At 41.1% G+C, this 26037-nt stretch overlaps 1 protein-coding gene across 2 annotated transcripts; it reads left to right on the top strand.

Annotated features, from left to right (window-relative positions):
- Window positions 1–8635: 8635 nt before the first annotated feature.
- sgsm3 (small G protein signaling modulator 3) lies at window positions 8636–25606 on the top strand. Of its 2 annotated transcripts, none has more exons than XM_033643945.2 (21): window positions 8636–8835; window positions 14694–14783; window positions 15061–15146; window positions 15454–15517; window positions 16191–16402; window positions 16619–16726; window positions 19514–19657; window positions 19833–20028; window positions 20273–20418; window positions 20646–20879; window positions 21008–21214; window positions 21373–21528; window positions 21666–21720; window positions 21831–21880; window positions 22079–22231; window positions 22331–22401; window positions 22721–22769; window positions 22980–23065; window positions 23242–23364; window positions 23816–23876; window positions 24520–25606. In XM_033643945.2, exons 2-21 carry the CDS (start codon window positions 14777–14779, stop codon window positions 24601–24603), a joined length of 2292 nt encoding a protein of 763 aa, XP_033499836.1. In that variant the 5' UTR covers window positions 8636–8835; window positions 14694–14776; the 3' UTR covers window positions 24604–25606. The 2 variants fall into 2 exon arrangements, with proteins under 2 accessions (XP_033499836.1, XP_033499837.1); XM_033643946.2 differs by having other exon boundaries at window positions 8638–8835; window positions 21008–21190.
- Window positions 25607–26037: the final 431 nt, after the last annotated feature.

Genomic DNA, 26037 nt, shown 5'->3' with positions numbered 1-26037 from the left:
CTTGTTCATGAGTGAGAGTAGAATGGAGCGTGAGATGGATCGGCGATTTGGTGCGGCTTCTGCAGTGATGCGGGTGCTATGCCGGGACCATCGTGGTGAAGAGGGAGCTGAGCCAGAAGGCAAAGGTTTCGATTTACTGGTCCATCTATGTCCCAACCCTCACCTACGTTCCTGAGCTCTGGGTAGTGACTGAAAGAATGAGATCGTGGATACAAGCTACCAAAATGAGTTTCCTCAGAGGGGTGGCTGCGATTGGTTTGTTGCGGCTTCTGCAGCGATGCAGGTACTGTGCCGAAACGTTGTGGTGAAGAAGGAGCTGAGCCGGAAGGCAAAGCTTTCAATTTACTGGTCCATCTACATCCCAACCCTCACCTGTGGTCATGAGCTACGGGTAGTGACCAAAAGAATAAGATCGCTCAGCCTTAGAGATAGGGTAAGGAGCTTCGGCATCTTGGAGGGAGCTCGGAGTAGAGCCGCTACTCCTTCATGTTGAAAGGCGTCAGTTGAGGTGGTTCAGGCATTTGATCGGGATGCCTCCCGGGCGCCCCCAGTTAGAGGTGTGCCTGGCACATCCCACTGGTAGGAGGCCCTGGGGCAGACCCAGAACACGCTGGAGGGATTATCTGGCCTGGGAACGCCTCAGGGTCCCCCAGGAGGAGCTGGAAAGTTGCTGGGGAGAGGGACGTCTGGGGTGCTTTGCTTGGCCTGCTGCCCCCACGACGCAGCAATGGATAAGCGGATGAAAATGGATGGATGTTGTATTGCAAATTAATCTATCAAGCACAAGCATTAGTGGTGTGTACACTGAACATGCAGATGCTTAAGGAAGACTGCTGACCTTTAGGACCATAAATGAGAAAGAGACAGATATTCATGCCTGTCAGTTCAATGCTCCCTCCAATCACCCCACAATATTGCATATACGTAAATCAATCAATAGACAGAGTTTGCGCATATCCTGGCAAACACGTAACTGTTTTGGTTTTTATGCATGAATGATTTAATCAGGTTCTTACTCGTCTCAAGTCAATAAATATTATTTTGTTTGACGCAACAATTGGCAACATCAGACATCATTCAGAGCCATCTCAGAGGGGATCAGGTAGATTAGGCAGACTGACACAGTGATTATCCCTGGCAGAGTGTGATAAAGAGAAAAAAGGCTCGGCAACAAATAAAAAAATGAGAAAATGTAGATTAAAAAAAAGAAACAGCGGGAGAGGTGTTTGTGTGTATGGTAGGTATACGTACAGAGAAAGGGTCTCTATATATAACAGTGTATTATATAAGTATACTCTTATTTACAGTACATAATATTCAGAACTGACATGAACCAAAAACCTGAATGTAAATTGTTTTCGCTGAGACATCAGCAGCAAGAACACTGTGACAAAAGACCATCTGTTGTTTACAACTGCATTACCACACACACACACACACACACACACACAAACACACTCACACAAAGATATGCATTTAGCAGTTTAACATATAACCACTTAATTGACTGATAGTCTTTCTTTTGCATTTTCATGATCGTCCTGCTTTTTACCCATTAGCGCTTTGTATCGAGCTCTCTTTGCAAAGTGAGTGTATTGTCAAGGCAGAGGAGCCCATGTGTACTCATTATTATTATAACTGGGATATAAGTCAGCATATGGATCAAGGGCACACTGCTCTTTTATCCTCTTAGCCAGCACTTAGTGACAAATATAAACCACATAGATGTGCACACACACACATGTACACACTCACAGAGATGTGGAGACATAAGTCATGCTCTCTATTCCACCCTTATTTTTTTCCCAGAGACCTTTGCTGTCCCCTGAGTCTGTTACTCTTGCTTCCTTTTTTCCTTTCTTTAACAGAGACTAATGGGGGAGATAAAGACAACCTACAGAGGGGCCCTTTCAATGTGTCTCAGTAAATGATGTAATTAGCATACATGTCTTTTTCCGCTACTTTAGAGGGGGCTGTCCCATTCCCTCCCTACTTTGCTGTCTATCTCCAGCTGTTGTATAAATAAAGACAAAATATGCCCCCAAAAAATCATGTTTAAAATAGCTTTATAAAATCTAAACAATGAATTATTTTGCATTGTTTCTGAATTATGGAAAAGAAAAGAGCAGAAAAGACAAAGAAACAGTGTCACCAGGTCCAAACCTGGTGTTAGTATTCAACATGCATACACCAACCTCAGCACAAAGATTAGGTTGAACTTGGAGTGATAATAACAGCCTCTGTGTGGCCTTTGCCATGCTGCACACCTCCATCCATAATACACCATCCAGTGAACTGAGGTGGATAAATCTAAACCTAAGACATGCTGCTACACATCAGAAAATTAGTAACTTTAGCATAACCAGAGGACCTTTTTTTTTGTTTTTGTTTTTTTTACTAAAATCTTCTTTTCTTATTAAGTGTGGCTGAGTGTGGCAGCAGTGTAAACAGCAGAGCAGGAGCTCAGCAGTTTGTGAAATGAAAAATAGTAAAGCACGCTGTCACATAAACCCACTGTATTTAATGCTTAGCTGAATATGAAGTCTGCGGAGAAAATGGAAATTTGATGACCTATCCTATAAGACAAAAGTTTCCCAGGATGCCAATATCACAGGGTAATAATTGTGGGCTGTGTGCAACACAAATCCCTGAAGCCAATGTACAATATTATCCTCTGCTAGAATCATGGTTTACATTAAGGGAAGGGAGGCGTCCCCACCCCAAAACAACTGCAGCTTGCAGGGAGGTATGCTACAAACCCAGCTCAGCCTATAACACTCTTAATACTCAGACATGAGCTCTTACTGCATTCTCATTTCAACACTACATAAATGAGCAGCATGAATGCATCGAAATTGAATATCCAGAGAGCAGCAGACAAGCTGAGCCACAACATATGAATACAGGAGGTGCACTGTTACTCCACATGATGTACATTAGTACTTTTCAACATCATGTGCAATATTATTCTTCAATATCATGATCACTTGTGTAGTGCATATCATTCAATCATGTGCAATACTACTTCTCATTGTTATATTATATCCAATATAACATTATCGGGCGCAGTTTTGTTCTGTTTTTCGACCATTTTAGTTTATTTTTAGTACCTCTTGTACTTACCATACTCCTGTTGTTACTCGATTAGGCACTGGTTTATGCTTTTGCTCCTTGAGAACACCTCTATCTTGTATATTTGTATATTTCGCATGATATTTTCATGCATGAATTATGACTACTTCGGTCAGGATTTTTATTCCTCTTTAGGCATGAGAAACAAAAATTTGAATTTCATTTTTCATTTTTTTCACATGTGCATTTGGGTGGACAGCATGCATTTAAGTTTTCAACAAAAGAAATATAAACTAATAAAAAAAAAGGTATTATGTGAAACTATAAAAATGTGTTTTCAATGCTGTTAAACTAGAGTGTATATTTTGTATTTATTCTGATAAAATTCAATACTGTTCAATGCCTGAGCAAAAGCGCTGAACCTTGCCTCTGACTCCTCAGCCTCTCTCTCTCTCTTTCTGCACCTCCCCCTCCCTCATTCAGCTCCTTCCTCTTGACTCCTCACCCCCCCCCCCCCCCCACACACACACACACCTCCTCCATTAAACTATATATTTTTTTTCAATGACAATTTTTACAAAATTACAAACATCTTATCAAAATATTATTTTTGTCACAAACACATTGCAAGTTGCAGTCTGATAACATAAATTAATTTATTAGGGCCTATAAAGTCACTGCAGATGAGGTACTTTGTTGCAATAATGGTATTAATTGTAGTTAAAATATAGCCAGTGCTGCATGATGTCCAGTTTAGAGGACAGATGATTAATTGTAATTTCCTCCCAACATAAAATAAGTACTCGAAAAATTTAACAACTGGATTTCTTCTTAAATGTTACTTGATGTTTACAAATTGTATTTACCTGCAAGGGTCTCCTATTATAGTAGGATTGGTGATAAATTCCTGAGCTGCACAACATTTCTTGCGTTCCATCGGCCATCTTGGTTTTTAGAGATTTGTGTTGCACTTACAACACCTGGCCAAAGGGTGGCAGTGTGTGGCAAGACCCACTGGGATCCACTGATGCTATAGTTGCTACTCTCTAGTGGCAACTATAGCATCAAAACCCATGCATACACAAGAAAATGGTTTTAAATAACTGTGTCCTGTCATGACAACTATGTGTGAGAGGGTCTGTTGTTATAAAACTGGGCCCAGTGAGTGACTCGGGGGACCCACTGGTTGTTCTGGTTGTGAATTGTTAAAATTGTGGGTGCTAGTGTTACTGTAATTTGGAGCATTCTCTGGCGCAAGAATTTCCTTCGGTATAAATAAAGTTCTACTGAACTGAATTGAATTGAGTGAAAATATATTAATAGTTTAAGGTTTTCTAATATCTATATACACATTCTTAGCTCTCACTGCAGTCTGACATAGAATGAAACACTAATCTGCTAGTTTATGATGGATTGTGATCCACACTATTTTTAGACATGGCTGTCTGAGATAATCTGAGCAGGTCACACACACAGACACTATAACACACTGAGCAAGGGGTCCTAGGGTTAACAAACATTACATCCATGGTCATAAATACAAGAGGGGAGGGCCGAGGTTAGAGGGATTTATGAAGCCATAACATCCATCCATCTGTGTCTATCACTAAGACAAATAATGACTGGCCTCCCACCCAACAAATGGCCGCAGCAGATGGATAGAATGAAGTGGCATAATTGCTGTGCAAACAACATATTACTAGAACAATATCTGAGGGTTGGTGGCAGTGTCTGTTGTAGTTGTAAACACTGGTTACAAAACTTTGAAGTTTTACAAATTGCTAAACGAGTGATTGCGATAATAGAAACCACACTGTAGTTCTGTTGTTACACTGCAAAACGCAGACTTCCTGGTGTAGCAACAGCCCAGTGTTTGTGGTTTCTTGTAACACTTTGTTAAAGTAGAAATACAAACGTTTTATTACAGTGATGCATTAATGCAGCTCTTTTATATGCTCCAGAGAAAATAGCATCTACAAATTCTGCTGTGGCTTTATGATTACGATCTCTTCCTCTTTGGCTCCGCATTTTATACCTCACATTGTAAATCCATGCTCCCCTGCTCCCCTCTCCTTCATTCCAGCATTCACTACATTGGTCCCTCTTGACCTTCGCCATCATCATCACACTCACCTCCTTTACATCAACCTCCGGAGTGTGTGTGTTTGTTTAGATGCTCAGTGCATCATTTCCCAAATGACTTGACCTCAGAAAATGATAAAACAAGCTCAGACGGAGAGAATGTAGGATTTGTATACAAGTGCATTAAAGATGTCATGATACTCTTGAGACTCTTGAGATTCTTTTTATCCTTCTCTTTTCCTCCTTGCCCTTGCCACGACCCAGAAGTAAGTTACAGGAAACATGGTATTCAAATATCTTTGACTTTGCCCCATTTTGTCAAACTGGTAACACAGGTAAACATGTTTGCCCTCCTTTTTCTCTCTCGGCCCCACACACTATAGATTTAACACAGAATCATAAATAAAAAAGAGCAGCCACTCCCATCACAGCACCCAAGAGAAATCACTTGCCATTGCGATGCGTAGCCTCAGAGCCCTTGCCCTTTACCTTCAATCCTCCTCATCACAGGAGAGATCCTCTGAGACTGGGGGGGGACAGCTGCGTGAAAGCCCCGTGATCCAGCCCGAGAGACCCAGCCTGGCTTAGCCTACCCTGGCCTTATATGCATAAATGATCCCAACGGCAGAGTCCACATCATGCAGGTTACATAAACCTGTGTGCTCCGTGTTGCTTAAAGGGTGGCCCTGTGCGTCTCTGTATGACACTGGAGACGTGCAGACTTAATCATGTGCGGCTCAATGATTTCAATTTAGCTCAAATTGGGCCCATGGAAGTATTAGAAGGAGGGCTCACTCGATTTGCACCTCATTGTGATTTTATTATGCATGCTGGGAAAACATAGCACGTACATATGACATAGTACAGATAAATATGCATGCATAAACTAATACGCATGAACAGCACTGATACATGTGGGCACACAGGCCTGTTTTAGTACCCATCAGTGCACGCCTGCATGCATGCGCACATGTGGGCACACATTTACATTTATAATATAATCTACTCAAATATGGCCCACATAGAGGGTTAATTGTAAACTGACTGGTGTGATGCAACAGCGCTATCTCCTGTCCTGATGGAACACTGCAGCACTGCAGCAAATTGGCTCAATGTGAACAAGTGGTCCTCTCTCTGTCTTTCGTTCTGTCTCTCATCTATCTGATGGCAAGCTGCTGATTCATCTGGATCAATAATCCCTTTCATCTGATCCAATGAACATGTCAATAGCACTTGTGCATGTGTGCTCGTATCTGTGTGCTTGCGAGCTTTTGAGCTGACTAAAAAAACCACCCACATACACACCAAGACTGTGAGCCTGAGGTTTCTCTTGCCTCATACGAACAATATAGCAGAAAAATGCTTCTTTCAGCCCACGTCTTCTCTCCTCCCTCTCCCTCTACTTTTCCACTCTGTTTTCCACTGCTTTCTCTTTATTCCTCACCTTACGCTTGCCCTTAATTTTCTTGTGCTTCAGCCACACTCACACACACACACACACACACACACAAACACACACACACACACACACACACACACACACACACACACCTGCGTTGAGTCTCTTGCTCATTCTCCTATATTTTTTTGCTCACCCTTATCGCAGCTTTATTCCTCTCCCCTCCCTCCCTCTTTGTTTCTCGATCTCTGTCTGTCTCCTCATTCCTCCCCTGGCATCTCCCTCCTCCTCCCTCTGCCTCTGTCTGACGTCATAGCAACTGCAGTGTAAGATCCAGGGCTTGCTTGACAGTGCCCATCATTCTATCAAAACTGACGAAGACAGCCAGACAGATGAGCACTAGAGGAGGTGGAGCAGAGGGGGAAAGAGGTGCCAGAAAAGGGACTGAACCACACCCACATCACAGTGAGATGTAGGGCGAATGCACTAGTGGGGCTATTTGGCTGGCAAGCTGTGGGCAAGGTCGGCTTTAGGCTGCAGCATTTTTAATGATGTGACTCACTCTGGCATGGTGCAGCAAACTGAGCATGCAAGCAATGCAAGAGGGTTAGAGTGAACAGAGGAGCATCATGCTGATGTGTCACAGGGCAGAGGAGGAGAGAGACTGAGGGAAGGGTATGTGAGGCGAAAGAGATTTTCAACAAAGGACATACTAACTTTTCACCATATGTCTGTGAGTCAGTGGCAAAGGAGCAAGAAGAAGGTGAAGAAGACTGCAGGAACTGAAGGATAAGGTGTAATAGGTTTAAACAGAGCAACACACTAAGTGATTTGCATTCTAAAGGATTATTGACTCCTCAGTCAGGAGCTCTGCAACATGTGTTTTCGTGCACACACACACGCACAAAGACACACTATCTAATTTTTTCAGAAGAAATTAAAATGCACTCTCTCACTGTGCAAAATTTGCAGCCCCAGCATCAAAGTGCCGGCTCCTGTCACGCATGAATCATCTCATACTTTAAAGAATAGCTGATCACATGGTTCTAATGCCCATTTAGCCTGACTTCTGCTAACTAATGTGAGATAACACAGGGCACTGTCCCCTAAGGTCAGTCTGGACTGCAGGAGCACACCAGACCTCAATTAAAATATCTTATCTTAGGTGTGTTTGTGGGTGAGAGGGTTGGTGGTTGTGTGGAGGTGGAAGATTGAGGCTTGTGGGTGCTGTGATAAGAAACATACTGTGTGCTGTGAGGTCTTACTTTCAGTAGTTGAGCCATGAGTATGCCAATGTGAAAAGGCTTGTGCACTTATTGCACCAGAGACATCTTGTGGAGTAATTGTGTAAAAGCATTATGTTTTAACCATCAGTGGAACCATTTCAGAGGAAATTTGAGGTTTGTCTCAAACTAATTAAAGGAGATACAACTGATCTTCATGTCTTGACTAAAGATTAAATAGCACCTTTTTCCACTTTTGTAAATAATTTTTTTAAAAACAACATATTTTCCTCTTTTTTTTTTTAGTAATTTAATAGGGTAATTGAATTTGTATGGATGGTCTACTAATGCTCAAAATCAAGGATAAGAAAAGAAAGTATGCCACTTTCATGATCTTATTGTTTTAGAAATAATAGGCCTATGTAATAATAATACATTTCAAGTGGAAATCTTTCCAGGAAATGTTTAAGATCATTAAAAAAACACAGATTTAATGGTTAACAGCTGTTTCATCTTATTGTCAGTTCATTAGGGACACGTCCTTTACAAAAAAAACATGATTTAAGGGGTTAAACGTGTCATTCAAAACAGCAAACACACCCAACAACCAGCAAGATGGAGCCAGATTTCCATAAAAATGTGTTGTGATCGCAATAAAGTGTTCCTAATTTCATCTGACATCATCATTAGCACTATTTAAATCGCGAGAGTTTCATTTTCCTGCAGGAGTGAATGAGCAAAAAGGACGAGGAAACTAATGAATGAATGGAACAAGCAAACGTCGTGTGCCTACGTCATCCAGTCCTCCGCGGAAGGATATCTTTCAGCGAGACGTGTAGTTCCGGGATGTGGAACTATTTCTCAGGATGGTCAGGAAAGCCCTTTTAAAGGGTGTAGGGATACCACGGAGCTACACGTCGCTAGCAGGTGCATAACGCAGGGGAAATCATAAATACGAGACGAAAGATGGCATAGCATATGGCGTTTGACTCTTTCCAACGATAGAAGACACGTCCGACACAACACGTAACCTTGTGCTTTCGGTAGAATAATGTCACGGTAAGTTATGCTAGCAGGCTGTTGGCCACCATTGTGTGTAACTGTTAGCTTAAAGCGAGAGGTAGCGTGTTTGGCTAACGTTAACAGCTGACAACTCACAGTGGAATCATTAAGGTCTCTGAGACGGGTGAGTTTTATCAATTTATAGGCATAGCTTATTTTTATAGTGCACGTTTGGTGTAGTTTAGAAGTTAAAGAGAATATAGTCGGCCAAATGTGTTGCCTTTGGAAGGTTTCATTGAAAGTATTGCTCATTTTACAGTCTTTTGACTGCATTTGACGTCAGCTGGGGTTTGACGTAACCACAATTCAGCTAGCTTCATACAGAAAATCACGTTGTGATTTATTATTCTGACGTAATGCACACACACACTTGCATACAAGTACGCAGTATACTTTTCATAGCAGCTCATGTGATATTTTGCTTTGGGTCTAATGCAGTGATGTAGTGATAGGTGATGAAGTGGGTGCACTAAGGTAAATGGGTAGGCTACAGAGGAGGAAGTGGACATACTCTCCAAAAAATTCCAGTTGCTTTTCTGCTGATAGGTTGGGACACTGTAAACGGCCAGAAAAAGAGGTGGGTCATACCCTGTAGACCTGTCCACACCCTCCACTGGTCTAATGAGAAACGTGCACAACAGGAGCTTTTCAGCATACAGATGGTGCACATTAAAAACATGTTTGTGGTACACCTTAACATGCATTACTATGTGGTGTGTGTGTAACCACAAATCCAGATGAGTCACTTGTTGCTTTCTGTAATCTACTGTCCTTTGGCTTGTTACAAATAGGGGTGGGAATCACCAAAGGCCCAATGACACGATATTATCATGATGCTTAAGCCACACTATATTATTGTAATTTTAAACATATTGTGGCATGCTTAGTGTTGTGATAAAATATATTGTGATTTACCACAGCTGCAAGGAAATCTTTGTCAACATCTGTATTATCCAACAAGGTTAGGTTTTCAGTCTGTTCATCTCACTTAAGTCATTTTTACTGCAGCAAAGTATATCTAGTGGATCAAAAAAGCAATCCATTTTATAATTCTCATAGGCTTTCAAAAGTTTAATTTTTATTTGCAATATTAATCATTTCTTTAAGTAAAAAAATCAATACTTGTTGTCCATGCACTGACACAATATTGCCACTTAAAAAATATCATGATACTATGCTGTATCAATTCCCCCCCCCCCCCCCCCCCCCCCCACCTTTAGTTACAAATAAAGCTGTGGTTCTGTGAATTAGACAGCTTGGCATTGATTAGGAATACAGGTGATGTTGTACCTGCTAGGCTTTTTGCCTGCCACACCTCCTTTAGTGCCTTCTGGGTCAGCTGCAGGGTCGTCAGCTGGAATAAACTAAAATTATGAAGAGCTGTACGTTGTTTTAAGTACTTCCCCCTGCAATATTGTTCCCTTAACTTCCTGGAAAGCATTGATTTAGGGGTTTTACAATATCTTCTTATTCCCCTGCTCTTGTAGAAGCCACATTCCTGTTCACCACGGTGCCACATGCCTCTGTGTGTAACCGAGAGTGTGAATTGATAGATGTGACGTGTGGCTGTGTATGTGTGTGTGAAAGAGAGACAGACGGAAAGACACAGTCTGCCAAAGAGTACAAAGAACTGTCTATCATAATTCAGCCAAAGCGAACTTGGCAAGGCACGAGCCGGTCCTGTAATTCTCTGACATACATGGCCGTGTAGGTGGGCGTCTTCACGAGAGGGGAATATGAGTCACCATTGTTGTGGCTACTGTGAGAACAACTGAAGGAGGTGTTTGGGAAGGAAGGGGGGTGGTGTTGGTGGGCCTAACATGGCAACACAAACTCAATTATCAAAGTAGAGTTGAGAACTTACTCTACTGATGTAAAAGGAAGGGTCTTGCTGTGTGTACACATGCACACACACATGCTGTGTCTGCGCAGCAGGATGTTACTCTTTGCTTTACCTGCGGCAGGGAGTTGACCGGTTTGTGCAAACACAGGTGAGCACAGCCGCACCTAAACAATGGAAAAGATCTTGTGTCAGAGTAAGAAAGAGAAACATCCCATTATATAGACGCAGCCAAAAGTGATTTTAGTTTTTTTTTCATGGGTGTTTCAAGTAGTTTTATAATCAGTATAAGGTTGGATGATGTATATTGTAAGATCATATAAATTTGTAACATGTTAGTCCAAATCCAGGTTGCTGTCTCTGCAGTATTTCTGATTGTGTTGGCAATTGTGAAGTGTTGTAAATCAACAATTAGGCCTGCTTTATAGCAATATTGGATTTTTGAGTCAATGTGATAATGTACAGACAGTCCTGTCTGGTCATTTTGTTAATCCATAAACATGTTCTCAATTGACTTTCTACAAAGTTTACTATTGCAATATACTATATATATCTCATTATCATATAAAAAGATCTTGATATTGGTGTTGAAAAATTTACACATTTTGATTTACAGTATATCCATTTATTCTTTTTGACAACACCCCAACTGATAAGTGGATTTTTGAGGTAAAACTAATATTGAACTTTGATAGTGAGGATAATAATACATAATCTAATATTTTATTTTACAGAAACAGTTTTGCTAAGGACCCCTCAAAATTTCTTACAAAAAAAAGTGACTAAGGATGCACTAAGACAGTTAACTTTACAGTTGAACATTAGTAGAATTTAACATGGTAAATATAATAAAAAATATGTAATTATAAAAACACAACAAGTAGGAATGTGCTGCAATTTCCTATATAGGCCTTTATATAGCTAGCATGATGATGCAGTGGTTAGCATTGTCGTTTCACAGCAAGGGCATTCTTGGTTCGCACCTAAGGTGCGGGGTTCGAACCCCGGGGTGGGGGAGCCCCTCCTTGCAGAGTTTGCATGTTCTCCCTGTGTCAGCATGGGTTTTCTCTGGGTACTCCAGCTTCCTCCCACAGTCCAGAGACATGCAGGTTAGGTTGGGGACTCTAAATTGTCCGTAGGTGTGAATGTGAGTGTGAATGGTTGTTTGTCTCTATGTGTCAGCCCTGTGATAGTCTGGTGACCCCACCTCTCACTCAATGTCAGCTGGGATACGCTCCAAAATGAATGAATTCCTAAATATAGCCAATATGAAGTGACTGTGGTAGCCCAGTGGCTGCAATTTATATTGGTTGGCCTCTATTCTTGACATTAAGTTGTTAATGGGCGATTCTGTTTACTCCAGGTTAACCTCAACCACAGTAACAGCTAATGCCTACAGCTAGCTACTTACTATTACATTGTAAACGACCTAGTTGTACACGTTTGCAGTAAGGATCGTATCTTAGTTTAACTCTGAAAATAAGGATTCAAAATTAAATTTTTTCTAGAAATCACTTGGTCTTTATAATGTCAGAAAACTTTAGAAAAGAAAAGAAATACCCTTATCATCTTCAATTTATATGTTTTTGTCAGACTAACAGTATACTATCATGAAAGACAAAGACAAGTAGCACATCCCCACATTTGACACACTGAAACCAGCGTTTGTAGCCTTTTTTTTTTTTTTTTTAAATATTTAAACAATTGACCATCAAAATAGTTGCTGATTATATTCATGTTATTAACCAATCGTGTCTGGTCAAACTTTTGCTTCCTTCTGCAGCAGAAATTTGCAGTTAGGTTCGTCAATATGTGCAACAGTTTGCAGAAGGGGCTCAGTCGTGTTGGTTTTCTTGGCAGGTGATTAAACTGTTTGTGTTCTTGTAAGGGAGTCGCTCCAAAATCCCAGTACTCCCCTGAGCTACACACAGAGCTAGCCTGAAAGTACTTGGCCATCCTCCAAACCTCAAATTGATTTCTCATCTCTCTTAAGTCCTAAATCCCTCTTCAGATGCTGCAAGCCTGCTGCTGGAATAAATCATTTTGGCAGGGTGTTTGCATGCTGGTGAGCCTCTTTTGCAGGTTACGGTTGTTGGGCTGTTGTGTCTGCCTGTGTATTATTGTGTGTGGTGTATCGGTGCTCATGTTCCAAATGGTGTCTCCTCTTAGGATACTTCATATGAGCCTGATAGCAAGATGTCATGACCTTAGAAGCATCCAAATTCCTCTTCCCTTACTTTACTGCTTTATTGACTCAGAATCTGAGTTTTGTGCAAATAATTGGAAGTGACTATCCAATAATCAGGGGATTTGTGATTGTTCTGTGTGCTCAAAACATATTTGGACAGCAGCATATTTGTTGTGGGTATATCAGATTATTTGGCTTGGACCTCCAGTTTTAATGTGTTATATGCAGCATGAAATGGTGATTGGAGTGTATAATAGCCTGTAGACCAATAGGCTGAGCAGAAATTGAACAAAAAGAAAATCCAGTGACACTCTAGTTTTTCACTTGTATTATTATGTTGAAAAACTCTGTCGTGGCATATCTGCTGAACTTTTGCACACAGAAGAAAAAAGATGAAGAGTACAAATCTGCTGTCGCCGGTGTGTTTTATTTTTAGTCATCCGTTTCAGATATTCTCCAAGCATTGGCTGACTGATGCACCTGAGATACTCGTTTTTTTAAAGGTGACATAACTGGAACAAAAGTTGCGAGCGCTCTGGATGGCTGAACAATAGCCAGAGCTGTGATGTCACCATCAGAAGAGATATGGTGATTGGCTCGGCAGTGCTGTAAACGGTTATATTTCCTACTTCCTGTTTGTTCGCTTCATTATTTATGTAATAGAGCTGCAACGATTAGTCGACTAATCGATGACTAATCGACTATTAAATAATCAGTGACTATTTTAGTAGTTGACTAATCAGTTTGAGTCATTTTTCATAGAAAAATACTATTAAAGTACCCCAAAATACTCTTATTGCAGCTTCTTACGTTCAAATATTGGCAGCAGCTTTACACACTCTCCCATGACGGTGAACTAAAACCCTTTGGCGTGAGTACAAAACAAGCCATTAGATGACATAATTTTGGGGTTTGGGCGAGACAGACAGACATTTTTCAACATTTTAACTCATTTTTCAATAAAATGATTAGTCGACTTATCGAAGAAATAATCGAGAGATTAGTCGACAATGAAAATAATCGTTAGTTGCAGCCCTATTATGTAATTGCAGTTCTAATTAGTTTTCCAAATGAGTCATTGGAATACTAAGAGACACTTTTCCATCAGCTTTGTCTACAAGAAAACTAGTTTTTAAAGTAGATGTGACACAATAAAAACATACACACAATAGAAGCAGGCTATCCAATACAGAGCCTAGCAAATTAAAATAACTACCTACCTATTTTCATGATCATCTATTAATAAACTAGCCAGTAGAACAGCATGCAAAGTTGTCAGAGCCCTTGTACGTTTACAGCCATTTTCAGAGCTGCTCCACAGTTGGGCTGAGTAGTTATCTAAGAAAACTACCACATATGTGATGCATAAGACCTTCCCAAGTAAAAGTAGGATAACATCCTCAAAGAGAAAAAGCTGAATTCTCACAGAATGTCTGTTAATTTAGCCTCTGGACCTTTTAACTGTTTAAAAACAGAGCAGCAACACACAAAGTTAAATAAAGCAATTAGCCTCTGGTTAGTGCAGCAGTCATATGGCCATGACAAGAGACACAAGAATGTCCTCCCTTCTCTCTCTCACTTGCGATAATTGTGTCGAGCCTCTGAATCTCTCCCATTAGTAATGCTTGAAGAGGAAATACTGCTGTGTTATGGAATAATTGGACTTGAGCTTGGACTATTGTGGAGGTACTTGCATAATTTTTGAAAAATGGTAATGATGTGTACAGCACAAGGGCAGGTTTAGAGAATATAAACTGTTATAAGTTGAAATCAATGACGGGATTGAACCACCAACCTTTTCTCTTCCTCTGTTTGTCCTTTTTACAGAGTGGGTGCTATCTGCTGACCTCCTTCCTCCAGAGTGACTGTGGTGTTTGCGTGTAGAAGCCTTTCACTCTAATACCAACAAAATGTCAGGTAAAAGACTTGTATGCATTTTATGCAAAAGGCTCTCAATTTAAGGGGATCTTTATACATTTGTTTCTGGTTATCAGAGAAACGTATTCATGTCCACAAATACACGCTGACGTTGGAGTGCTGAAATTACATGGCATTACTCATTACTCTTTACTTTGGATACATCTTGATACCTCATTTGTGGGTTTAACCGTCTTGGTTATTTTCGAAACTCCACGCATCATATTTTCTGTTTAAGGACCAGTTTTTCTGATTTCTGTATCCGTCTCTGTTTTAGGTACTTACACACCAGCCCCTGGTGGGCCGTTCTCTGCTCTCACTCCAAGCATGTGGCCTCAGGACATTTTGGCCAAGTACCATCAGGTAAGATATGACTTCATGTGGTGTTTATGTGCAAACCCTAAGAATCTGTGACATTAAATAGAGACTGAAGACAGCGACTATTCTGGAACGAGGGGAGAAAATAAAATAACAAGCTACGATGACTCATCTGAATTGCGTGACAGAATATAAGAGACCAGAATGCCTCAAGAGCTCCATGTGACACTGACACCTGATGTGTTGTGTTAACTGGTGTTTAAGACGCTATGAAAAGCTGCTGTGGCCATCATCGGCAGGGCCTGTCACAGTCTCCTTTCCTCTGCTAATGACATGCATGTTGTCTCTGCAGAAGGAGCCCTCAGAACAGCCTGAACTCCAATATGACGAGTTTGGCTTCAGAGTGGACATTGAAGGTAATGTGTTCACTCACAATGACACATGCAAACATGCCCACTTCTTCTTGCTTCACTCTATTTTTTCCACACTGGTAAAGTTCCTTCATCCCAGTTATGAAGCATAAATGAAAATCTCCATATCTTTGGACAGCAGCTGCATTATGCACACAGACTAAGGGCATGTGATCTTAGAGTTATGACTTTATTTTTCTTGCTTTAGGCTGGGAAAATATTTTGTGCCACTTTTGTACCACAATGTTTTGTACATTATTAAAGGTCTGTTCTAGCGTAGTGGTTCAGAAGGCTGTTTCCTGTCCTTAAATTATCTTAAATATTGTCTGGCAGCAGTATATTCTCCCCATTCAGCTGGTTGTTGATGTATTCATGTTGGTTGTTGTTTTTGCCTATTAGTAATCATGCACATAATAAACAATCAGCTGGAGTACAGTGTGTCTCCCATTAAGGGAGTTCTATTTTTGGCTTTGTTATTTAACCACTTGTCTCTTATCCAGACACATTTCCCCACACTCCCCTCCTTCCCCTTTCCTACCACGTCACTGTCATGCATGATTCCATTACATTTTATAACACCTCCCCTCAAGAGGTGAAACTGGGGTTTACTTAGGTTAATATTTTGAAAACAAAGAACACGAACCACGTATCTTGACATCTTGACTCTCTTCTCACTCAGACGATGGGAAGCCCACGTCCTGGCTGGGCTCCGAAGGCTCACCCCAGCGTGAAGACCCCCAGCAGCGATTGCGCTGGCAAGCCCACCTGGAGTTCACCCACAACCACACGGTGGGCGATTTGACCTGGGAGCTCATTGATCCCGTCCTCCCACGCTCTGAGCGCCTGCGTTCCCTGGTGCTCGGTGGCATACCTCACAGCATGAGGCCACAGGTAAGCAGACCCGCTCAGCATGAGGGAACATTTTGTGTCATTGAGTAGGAGTGGTACACATAGGGCTGAAATACTGCCCATGATAGCTAGTCAGTTTCTTTTTATAAATAAATAAGTTAAAAAATAAAAGTTAAATTTGTGGCTACGCTTGCATTTGATATTTACATTTTTTTGTTATCTACAAAGTCACAGAACAGCACTTATTTTGTTTGTTAGCTATGGATGCGTCTGGCTGGAGCTCTGCAGAAGAAGAGGACCTCGGAGATCACTTACAGAGAAATCATTAAGAACAGCTCCAATGACGACACCAGCACAGCTAAACAGGTAAAAATCCAACACCACTGTACACATAACCAAACACAGTCCCACAGCAGAATTCCAACCAAGCATTGTACTTCTTGAGAACATGCATCCATAATTGGTTGATTAATCAATTAATAATTAGAAACAGCTATTAAATGGAATCAAAGAATCTCTCCTGGCATATGTATGTATTATACATCTGTGCATTTTGATTCATTAAATGTTGCACAGCCCCAAAATACATGAATGAAGCAGCTATTAATCTGCTGTAGACCTATAGAGGGGTATACACGTGGTGCCACAGTTCAGGGAAGATGAAACAGTCAGCTTTTACCATGCTGCATTCACATCTATCCTGCAGTTGACTGCACAGTCAGGTCTAGTAAGAATTTAGGTGTAAGTTGTGTTTGTTTTGGCAGCCAGTTGTGCTGTCACATGAAGGTGATAGTGGTGCAACTTTATAGTTATTTTTGTCCCTCACTAAGATACAAATAGACAGATGAGGAAGTTGATGGATCAGGTGCTACCATGGTGTTATACAGTTAATACTATAAAGTCGAGGATGATTTTAAGACCCAGTTAATTGAAATAAAAATACCCTAGAGATTCAATCTTAGATAACAGGTTCGCACATTTCTTTTTCCTTCTTTCTTTATTCCGATCTCCATTAGCACCAGCATAAGCTTTCTCTATTCTGCCTGGGGTCCACACACATACAGTCACACACACTATAACCACAAACAGACAAACACATTAAACCAAACGCAAAATTAGTCAGACTGACTAATTTAGACATGAATTAGTCAGTCACAGCTCCTTTTTCTCTGCTTCTTCTTTCAAACAAATATCAATTCCTAATAAACATAAATTCTTGTCTGAATGACATTCTGTGCTTTCACACATTTAATTCCGAGAAAATAGGGAACTAAAATGCATTTCTCATTATCTACCCAGGGGAATTTCCCTTTCACCTTGGTGTACTTTTTATTCCTTAGACCTTTTTCATAGTTTACACACACAATTCAATTATGGTTCCTGAAATGTTTGGAGATAGAGAAAGTTTTGAATGCATATTTAATGTTCTCTAAAACACTATGCACCAGAAATGAATTTCACTTTACTGTGGCTGTGTACACAACAGTTTTCTCTATCATACTTTTTTTTGCTTCAGGGGTCCGTTTCACAAAGCAGGTTTAGTGAAAACTCAGAGTCTGTTAACCCTGAAATGAGGGAAACTCTGAGTTTTCCGTTTCAAAAAGGGAGGTAACTCAAACCAGAGAAAGAGGTGTAACTCTAGCCTGTTTCAGAGAGAGAGGTAACTTAAGCTCTCGGTCAGTTACCGTAGTAACAGACTCTATGAACCTAACCTGGTCGGGACCAGGTTTTTCTCAACGAACCTCGAGTTTCTCTCTGTCTCCGCCCTCTTTCAGAGCCACACACTCCATTTGATTTCCTCATTCATTCAGTCAGCAGGTGAGTTTTGGCGTAGCCTAGTTCTGCCGTCTGTCTTTTAAAAAAATCATTTTAAAAAATCAGAGTCAGTATTAGAAGTCCATTAGGCACAGTAGGTGGCGACTTTTTTCACTAACATGGCATGTCCTTTTGATAACGATCCCGTGGGTGAAGGTGCAGCATTACTGCGCAGAGAATTAAATATTCGTCGGGAGATGTTATCAGACCGCGCATAGATGTTTTAGCATTTCCAGACAATTATCTTTTTGAGCGGTACCGTTTCACGTCACAGTCCATCATCTACATACACAACCTAATCCGTCCTTACATTTGCAACATTACTAATCGTAGTCATGCTCTCACATCCCAGCAGATATTGTGTGTTGCGCTGCGTTTCTTTGCGAATGGAAGTTTTTTGTACAATGTCGGAGATGCTGAGCACTTGAGTAAGGCAACTGTATGCAGGGAGGTCAGAAAAGTGTGCTCATTTTACGGGCATCTGCCTTCTTTCTGTTGGCTGAGTAGAAGTCTGTGTTAGTTTAAATAGGCTTAATTAGCCTATTTAACAGAACATGATATAGATGAGAAGACATTTATGTGTGTGAAAACAGCATTATGTTGGGGATAAAACAACTGCACAGTCAAACAGCCACTTAATATTTACTTTACAATGTATAGCGTGATCAAAATGAGGTACCCCCATGAGATTATGCCGAGGTCTTACATGTTTGAACAATGTTTTTATATTTCATCCTAAGCTGCTGCCAAGTGCGCTTCTCCCCCGCGGGATTGCACCTAAATGAAATAAATTAATAGGCTACCATTCAAGCAGTTTTCCCCTGTAATATTATTGTGATTGCAAAGGACTACATATGAGCGCATTAAGATTTCTAATTCTAGTGGGGTGAAAAATGCAGCCCTCCTCTTCCCTGTTGCCATGGTGACTCATCGAATCGGGGCTCTATTGATGCTGGCTTTTTATAGTTGTGGTGCACGTGCTTAACTCCAGGTGAAACTACTCCGAGTTGATTAAACTGATTCAAATCAGCTGTTCTGGAACCAGAAACTCAGAGTTTCCTATCTCAGAGTAGATCAACTCAGAGTTCAGGATTAGACTCGGAGTTTGTTGAACCTGCTTTGTGAAACGGACCCCTGGTGGCCCTTCTTTCAGTTGTTTGTGTTTGTGGTTACAAACTGAGAGAATAACCTTTCACATAATACCTTTGTTAATCGTGTCACTGGTACATTTCTGAATAATTTAACAAGGCATTAACAGAAGTGATTGTGAGGTCTTTATTGCCTTTTTTTCTGCTACTATGTTTTGTAATCATGATGCGATCATCCTTTGTCCCTCAGATAGAGAAGGACTTGTTACGGACCATGCCAACCAATGCATGTTTCAGCAGTCTGACCAGCGTTGGAGTGCCGAGGCTAAGACGTGTACTGAGAGGCCTGGCCTGGCTCTACCCAGACATTGGGTACTGTCAGGGCACTGGCATGGTGAGAACACGCACATACAGTACCTCATGTTGCCACAAACAACTACATCACACCAGCCAGCTGAATACATGTACATCCATACACATCCTTGTGTTTTGCTTTGTCTTTCTTCTCACCTTTTCCATCTTCACTGCTTCCTGTTTGACTGCCCTCACACCTGCCTTGATCCCTCCAGGTGGTTTCCTGTCTGCTGCTCTTTCTCGAGGAAGAGGATGTGATGTGGATGATGTGTGCCCTGATTGAAGACCTCCTTCCTCCATCCTACTTCTCCTCCACTCTGCTGGGCGTCCAAACTGACCAGAGGGTTCTCCGCCAGCTCATTGTTCAGTACCTGCCAGCCCTCGACCGTCTTCTGCAGGAGCATGACATAGGTAAGGATGGGTGTTATTAGGAAAGATGGTGCGAGTGTGGTGCGTGGCATCAGAGAGGAAACGGGCTTTCAGTTAATACATTTCAACCTTCTGTTGTGCAGTTTATAAACAAACAAATAGAACTGTTCGATGAAACTAGCAAATGTTGTTGGTGACAAATCATCCTCTGATACAGTTAATGTGAAAGTATTTATAACCTGTATGTAGCATACAGCATGTAATCCCCTCCCTGTTCTACATCCAGAGTTGTCGCTGATCACACTGCATTGGTTCCTGACATCATTTGCCAGTGTGGTGGACATCCGTCTGCTCCTCAGGATCTGGGACCTGCTCTTCTACCAGGGCTCATTGGTGCTCTTCCAGGTCACACTGGGCATGCTCAAGATCAAGGTATATTCACTATTCAGTTATTTTATTAGTGTAGTCACTCCATGTGTTTTCTACGTTAGAAGATGATGATAATAGTTTCTGTTTATCCAAAGGTCATGTTACAGCGACTATGCCAACAATTACACACTACTACAGCCAGAAACCATGCCATGCCAACTATTCACCGCCTACTCCTCCTATTGACAAAAACTGTATTAATCCTTGTGAAATTTACTCCCCGACCCCAGGAGGAGGAGCTCGTATCATCAGAGAACTCTGCGTCTATTTTTAATACTCTATCGGACTTGCCAAGTCAGCTGAGAGATGGGCCTGCAGTTCTCGGGGAGGCTATGAGGCTAGCAGGGACGCTATCCCAGGAAACACTGGAAGCCCACCGGCACAAGCACCTAGCCTACATCCTAAATGAACAGGCGCAGCTCAACAATGGAAACAACACAACACTCAACACCAATCTCAACAAGGTCAGTCGTTGTAGCTTTTTCAAAGTCAGTGTGCTGAAATATAACATACTACTATATTACATATATATGTTTTTACTTTAGAAATGTAAAAAATAATAATAATTTATCATGTGTTTGAATGTGTTCAGGTGGTGAGGAGACAATCCCTGCGCAGGAAGTCCACCCTGAGCTCCCTGCTGTTTGGGGAGGATGAGGCAGAGGCCCTGAAATCCAAGAACATTAAGCAGACAGAGCTGGTGGCAGCCTTGCGGGAGGCCATCGCCCGCACTGCAGAGCACTTTCACTGTCTGGACCCACATCACTCCAGCACTGTGAGTTCACACACTGCAGCACAGGTAAAGTGTCATTTATGCCCTGTTGTGGATTATGAATCAACCTCCTTTAATTTCCTGGCGTGTCAGAATTTAATATTGTAATACCATCATAATGTAGCATTCAGTATAGATTCCTCATTGCTTTTCATTCACTCTGTCCCCTCCCATCTTGTCTCTAGGACCTGACTCCTGACTACTCCATGGAGAGCCACCAGCGAGATCATGAAAACTTTCTTGTGGTGTCTCGCAACCGACGGAGGCGGGCGAAGGCTTTGCTGGACTTTGAGCGACATGATGATGATGAATTAGGCTTCAGGAAGAATGACATCATCACTGTGAGTCATGACTTGCACAGAAGTGCACAGACAACACTCGGCTTCTTGTTTCCAACCATGTACCCACACTGTACTTACTCTTTACATACCCCCTTACCTCTGAATCTAACAGCTGTATTTTTCTTTTTCTCTTTCAGATCATCTCACAGAAAGATGAACACTGTTGGGTCGGAGAGCTCAACGGCCTTAGAGGTGTGTCCCTTGTCTCATCAACACCCACTGTTGCCCTCTGAATAATTGATTATGCTATAATCTGTCTGACAGCTCATTTAACATACATTCTCTGCGGCTCTTTGTAACAGGATGGTTTCCAGCAAAGTTTGTGGAGATCCTAGATGAGAGAAGCAAAGAGGTATGGAAGCAGTATAATATCATCATAATTAGGATTAAGTGTCTGTGCTGACTTTGATTTTACAGCAGATGAACCTTTAAATATTTAATTCATGTGACATTTGTCAGTTTATATGTTTGTTTTCTTCCCCTTTCAGTATCTTGGATATTAATTAATGGTATCCTTACCAATGTTTTTTGTTTGTGTGTCTGTCCCCAGTACTCATTAGCAGGTGATGACTCAGTGACAGAGGCAGTCACAGACCTGGCCAGGGGCACGCTGTGTCCGGCCCTAAAGGCCATCTTTCAGCACGGTCTCAAGAAACCATCTATACTGGGAGGGCCTTGTCATCCTTGGTTATTCATAGAAGAGGTAGGAGAGTTTTTCTTTGAATGGCACCTCATTGCACGAAGCCATTGTATCACATTCACCATAGCTTTTATCATTCTTTGTCTTCTTGTTTTCTCTCAGGCAGCCAGTAGAGAAGTAGAGAGGGACTTTAACTCCGTCTATTCCAGACTGGTACTGTGTAAAACTTACAGGTAAAACTGTCCTTATGTTTTCATTTGTTTGTTAAAATGTCTGCTCATGTGATCCTTTAATATGGCTTTGAGGGATTATATTCACATGGAAGTGTTTTTGAGGACTGGATCATCCAGACACTTTCATCAGCAAGAAAGTGTGATGAGGCTTTGAAACACGCCTGGTTTAAAACACAAACAAACTTGGGATCTGAAACAAATGAGATATTTACTCAGTAAGAACTGAAATGTGTTTTGGCAGTGAAGTGAGGATCCACTTTTAAGGTATACGCCTGCAGCATTTTAAGGTAACAAGTCCTCCCTCTCTGATATTTACCAGGTTAGATGAAGATGGGAAAGTTCTAACGCCAGAGGAGCTGCTGTACAGAGTGAGTAAGCATTTACTCAGAGGACTTAAGTAAAACATTTTAGATTATAGTTTGGACATGAGAAGTTTGTTCTAGCTTTCAACAATAAGAAACCATAATAATTCTTGAAAGTAGTGTTGTGTGGTGAGGCCTAGTCATGTCTTTAAAATCAGCCTGCAGGAATGAATGTTAGTAGGAAGTGTGTGAGCGCCCTCTGTCTGCTCTTCCTAGGCGGTGCAGTCAGTCAATATGAGCCACGACACAGCACATGCACAGATGGATGTCAAGTTTAGATCTCTTGTCTGCGTCGGACTAAAGTGAGTTTTCAAGAGTGATACACACACACACACACACACATACACAAGCAGAAAATGAATTGTCACAGTTACTCTGAACATGTTATCAAACAGCAAAGGCTTAAATATGTGCTCATTATGATTTTACACACACACCCTCAGGCAGTTTGATTCTTAATGTGTGTCTGCCCCTCCAGTGAGCAGGTGCTGCACCTGTGGTTGGAGGTGTTGTGTTCCAGCATGGCTGCTGTAGAGAAATGGTATCATCCATGGTCATTCCTTCGCAGTCCTGGATGGGTACAGATCAAGTGTGAGCTCAGGTATGAAACACTGAAAAACTGCAGCCAGTTTTGACTTTATCTTACATTTAGAGAACATTAAAATCTCAGACAGCACATTGAAAGTGGTTAACTGTGGGAACTTTGGGTGCCCTGTAGCTCAGTAGTTAGAGCAGGCACCCCACATACAAAGGCACTGTCCTTGCTGCAGTGACTTTGAGTTCGAATCCAGTCCATAGCTCTCTCTACCTGTTTCATGTTTCAAACTGTCTTGCCATTAAAGGGACAAAGCCACTCCAAAACAAAAGATCTAAAAAAAAAAAAAAAAAGAACTGTGGAAACTTTGACCAAAGAAAGACTAAATTGAATAAGCTGCTGCCTTGATGCTGACTTCCTGATGTTGGCTGGCAATATTAACCCTGTGAATCAATATAGACAGATAATCTGACTAATCAAACAAATAATGACTGTTGTATGTTTGTCGTCTCCTCAGGGTCCTATCAAAGTTTGCCTTCAGCCTCTCCCAAGACTGTGAGCTACCTGACAAGAAAGAGGTGAGTCAAGGAGATAAACCACAGCCTCCTCATATAGAGCAGTAGTAAGCAAGTCTTACTATTCAAAGACAACATGTTAGTATTCAGGGGAGAAAAACTGTATGACTTTATGCTGTTTCAGAAATCTGCAATTCTGAAAGCAGAAGTTATGGATGTGCTGGTTCAGCATCACCTCTTTAGTTGGGACCTCTAGGTAACATGTCACATCTGAGAGTGTACATGCTTTAGTGTAGCCATTAGGGACAAGTTTACTTACCTGCTGGTGTGAGACTGCTACCCTACCACACAAATCAACTCACTCTGTAGTTCCCGTCCTTACCCTAATGTACCTTTTTTTTTATTTGAGCTTTTGAAAAAGTGAAGTTACATTTCTAATGATCGCTTCATGTTGCTTATGTCCCTCCAGTACTTCTCACTGCCTTAGAGTCTCTGCTGTTACAGTTATTAATCTCCATGTATCAGCTCGATCTGTAAATCCCCTCTGGCCAGACTTCAGTCACGTTGTTAGCAGCACTCAAAGTGCACTCTTGAAAGCTGCCAATTGCTGTTTGGTCACATGTCTAATATAATTAAACTGCCCTCTCTGGTGTAGTGTTTACTTTGTATTCAGGTAAAAGCTTTTAACATTTCCTTTCTCTTCCAGGAAAAGGAGCAGAGGCCGCTGAAAGAGGGAGTGCAGGATATGTTGGTGAAACATCACCTCTTCAGCTGGGACATTGATGGATAGACCCAAGCACAACACGGCTGAATCCCTCCCTGTCCCACGTGTCTGTGTATATTTGATGTCTCTACCTGTTTCTTACAGACTGTCAGTTATAAATTAGACACTGTTGTCTGCTACAGTAAGTGACTACTTCACAGACTCCATCTGTCACGTCACCGTTCAGCATTGGACTAAGGTTGACGAGTTTGTATGTGCTGAGGCATGTGTGCATTAAGGTGCATACTTTATTTTAACTCAGCCCCAGTGTAGGAGGCTGCACTATATATATATATATATATATATATATATATATATATATATATATATATATATATATATATATATATGCTGCTGTACAGTCGTCTGTACCCATGGGACTGGAGCACTCAGTGTGTCCTAACAGTGATTATTTCTTCAGTACTTACTGCTCTGGCAGTAGTGAGACGTACAGTCCGTTTCTTTCACACCGACTGTGTGTGTGTGTTTGTGTGTGTGTGTGTGTGTAAAACACAGCAACAGGTCATCACCACGACAAACACTGGGCGTTTAACACGGTCCTAAACGCCACACTACCCTGTATATTCCCAAATATCAAGACCAAAACAGAACATTCCTGAAAACGGAGCTGTAAAGTTACAAATTATTTTTTGAGAGGAATGCTACTTACCTCAATATCATGAACTCCACAAGATATTTCATTAAACACTGATGTTGCACATGCCGAGTAAAGCCTTTTCAAATTGTGATACAAGACCATGGCTTTGTGTGCTACCTAAACACTGGTAGTAAACAGTCTGCACTTGTATGACATAATGTAAATGACGCAGATAAATACTTTTTGTGTTACAAAAATCTATAGTAAATAAATGTTACATATTTGTAATGTTTTTGTATATAAAGTAAACACTTTGCTTGTGACTAAATGTGCCCTGGAGAGTTAAAACGATTCAACATATTCTGACCTGTAACTGATTTCCAAACTGACCTTTAGTTCTGACTTTAAGCTGCAAATACATGAGAAAACACAGCTTTGTCTGTTGATTTATTCAAACTGTTGACCATTCTTGATAATGGTAGACTGTCATTGAGGACTTGAAGGTTAATATGCTAATTTAAGTTGTGAAATATTTTCCTGCGCATCACAAAATATACTTTTCTGATGGCAAATATTTCATTGTATAGGATATGACTGCCAAGCTAAACAGATCTTGCAGGTGTTACACTTCAAACTGTCCTGTAATTTCAGCTGAGAATCTTTTTGGACTTCCATTGTTAACCGTAACTTCCCCGTGTGCAGGAAACACAATCAACTTGGTCTTACATGATGGTAGCTGGTGTAGTCTGTGTAAATCACTTTGTAATGATTGTAAAAAATCACAATTGAAATACACAAGTATATTCTGCTGTCTACTCAAAGACAATCTGGTTAATAGTTGCTGCTTTGCATCTGTAATGTGA

This window comes from Epinephelus lanceolatus, chromosome 18 (genome assembly GCF_041903045.1).
Source record: "Epinephelus lanceolatus isolate andai-2023 chromosome 18, ASM4190304v1, whole genome shotgun sequence".
In the NCBI taxonomy this organism is placed as follows: Eukaryota; Metazoa; Chordata; class Actinopteri; order Perciformes; family Serranidae; genus Epinephelus; species Epinephelus lanceolatus.
This window is presented reverse-complemented; position numbering and strand designations above follow the sequence as displayed.

Coding starts and splice junctions, on each gene's coding strand:
- sgsm3 (XM_033643945.2), top strand. Junction 15,518..16,190: donor CTTCAGAGTGGACATTGAAG/GTAATGTGTTCA, acceptor CTTCTCACTCAG/ACGATGGGAAGCCCACGTCC. Junction 19,658..19,832: donor ACTGTCAGGGCACTGGCATG/GTGAGAACACGC, acceptor TGATCCCTCCAG/GTGGTTTCCTGTCTGCTGCT.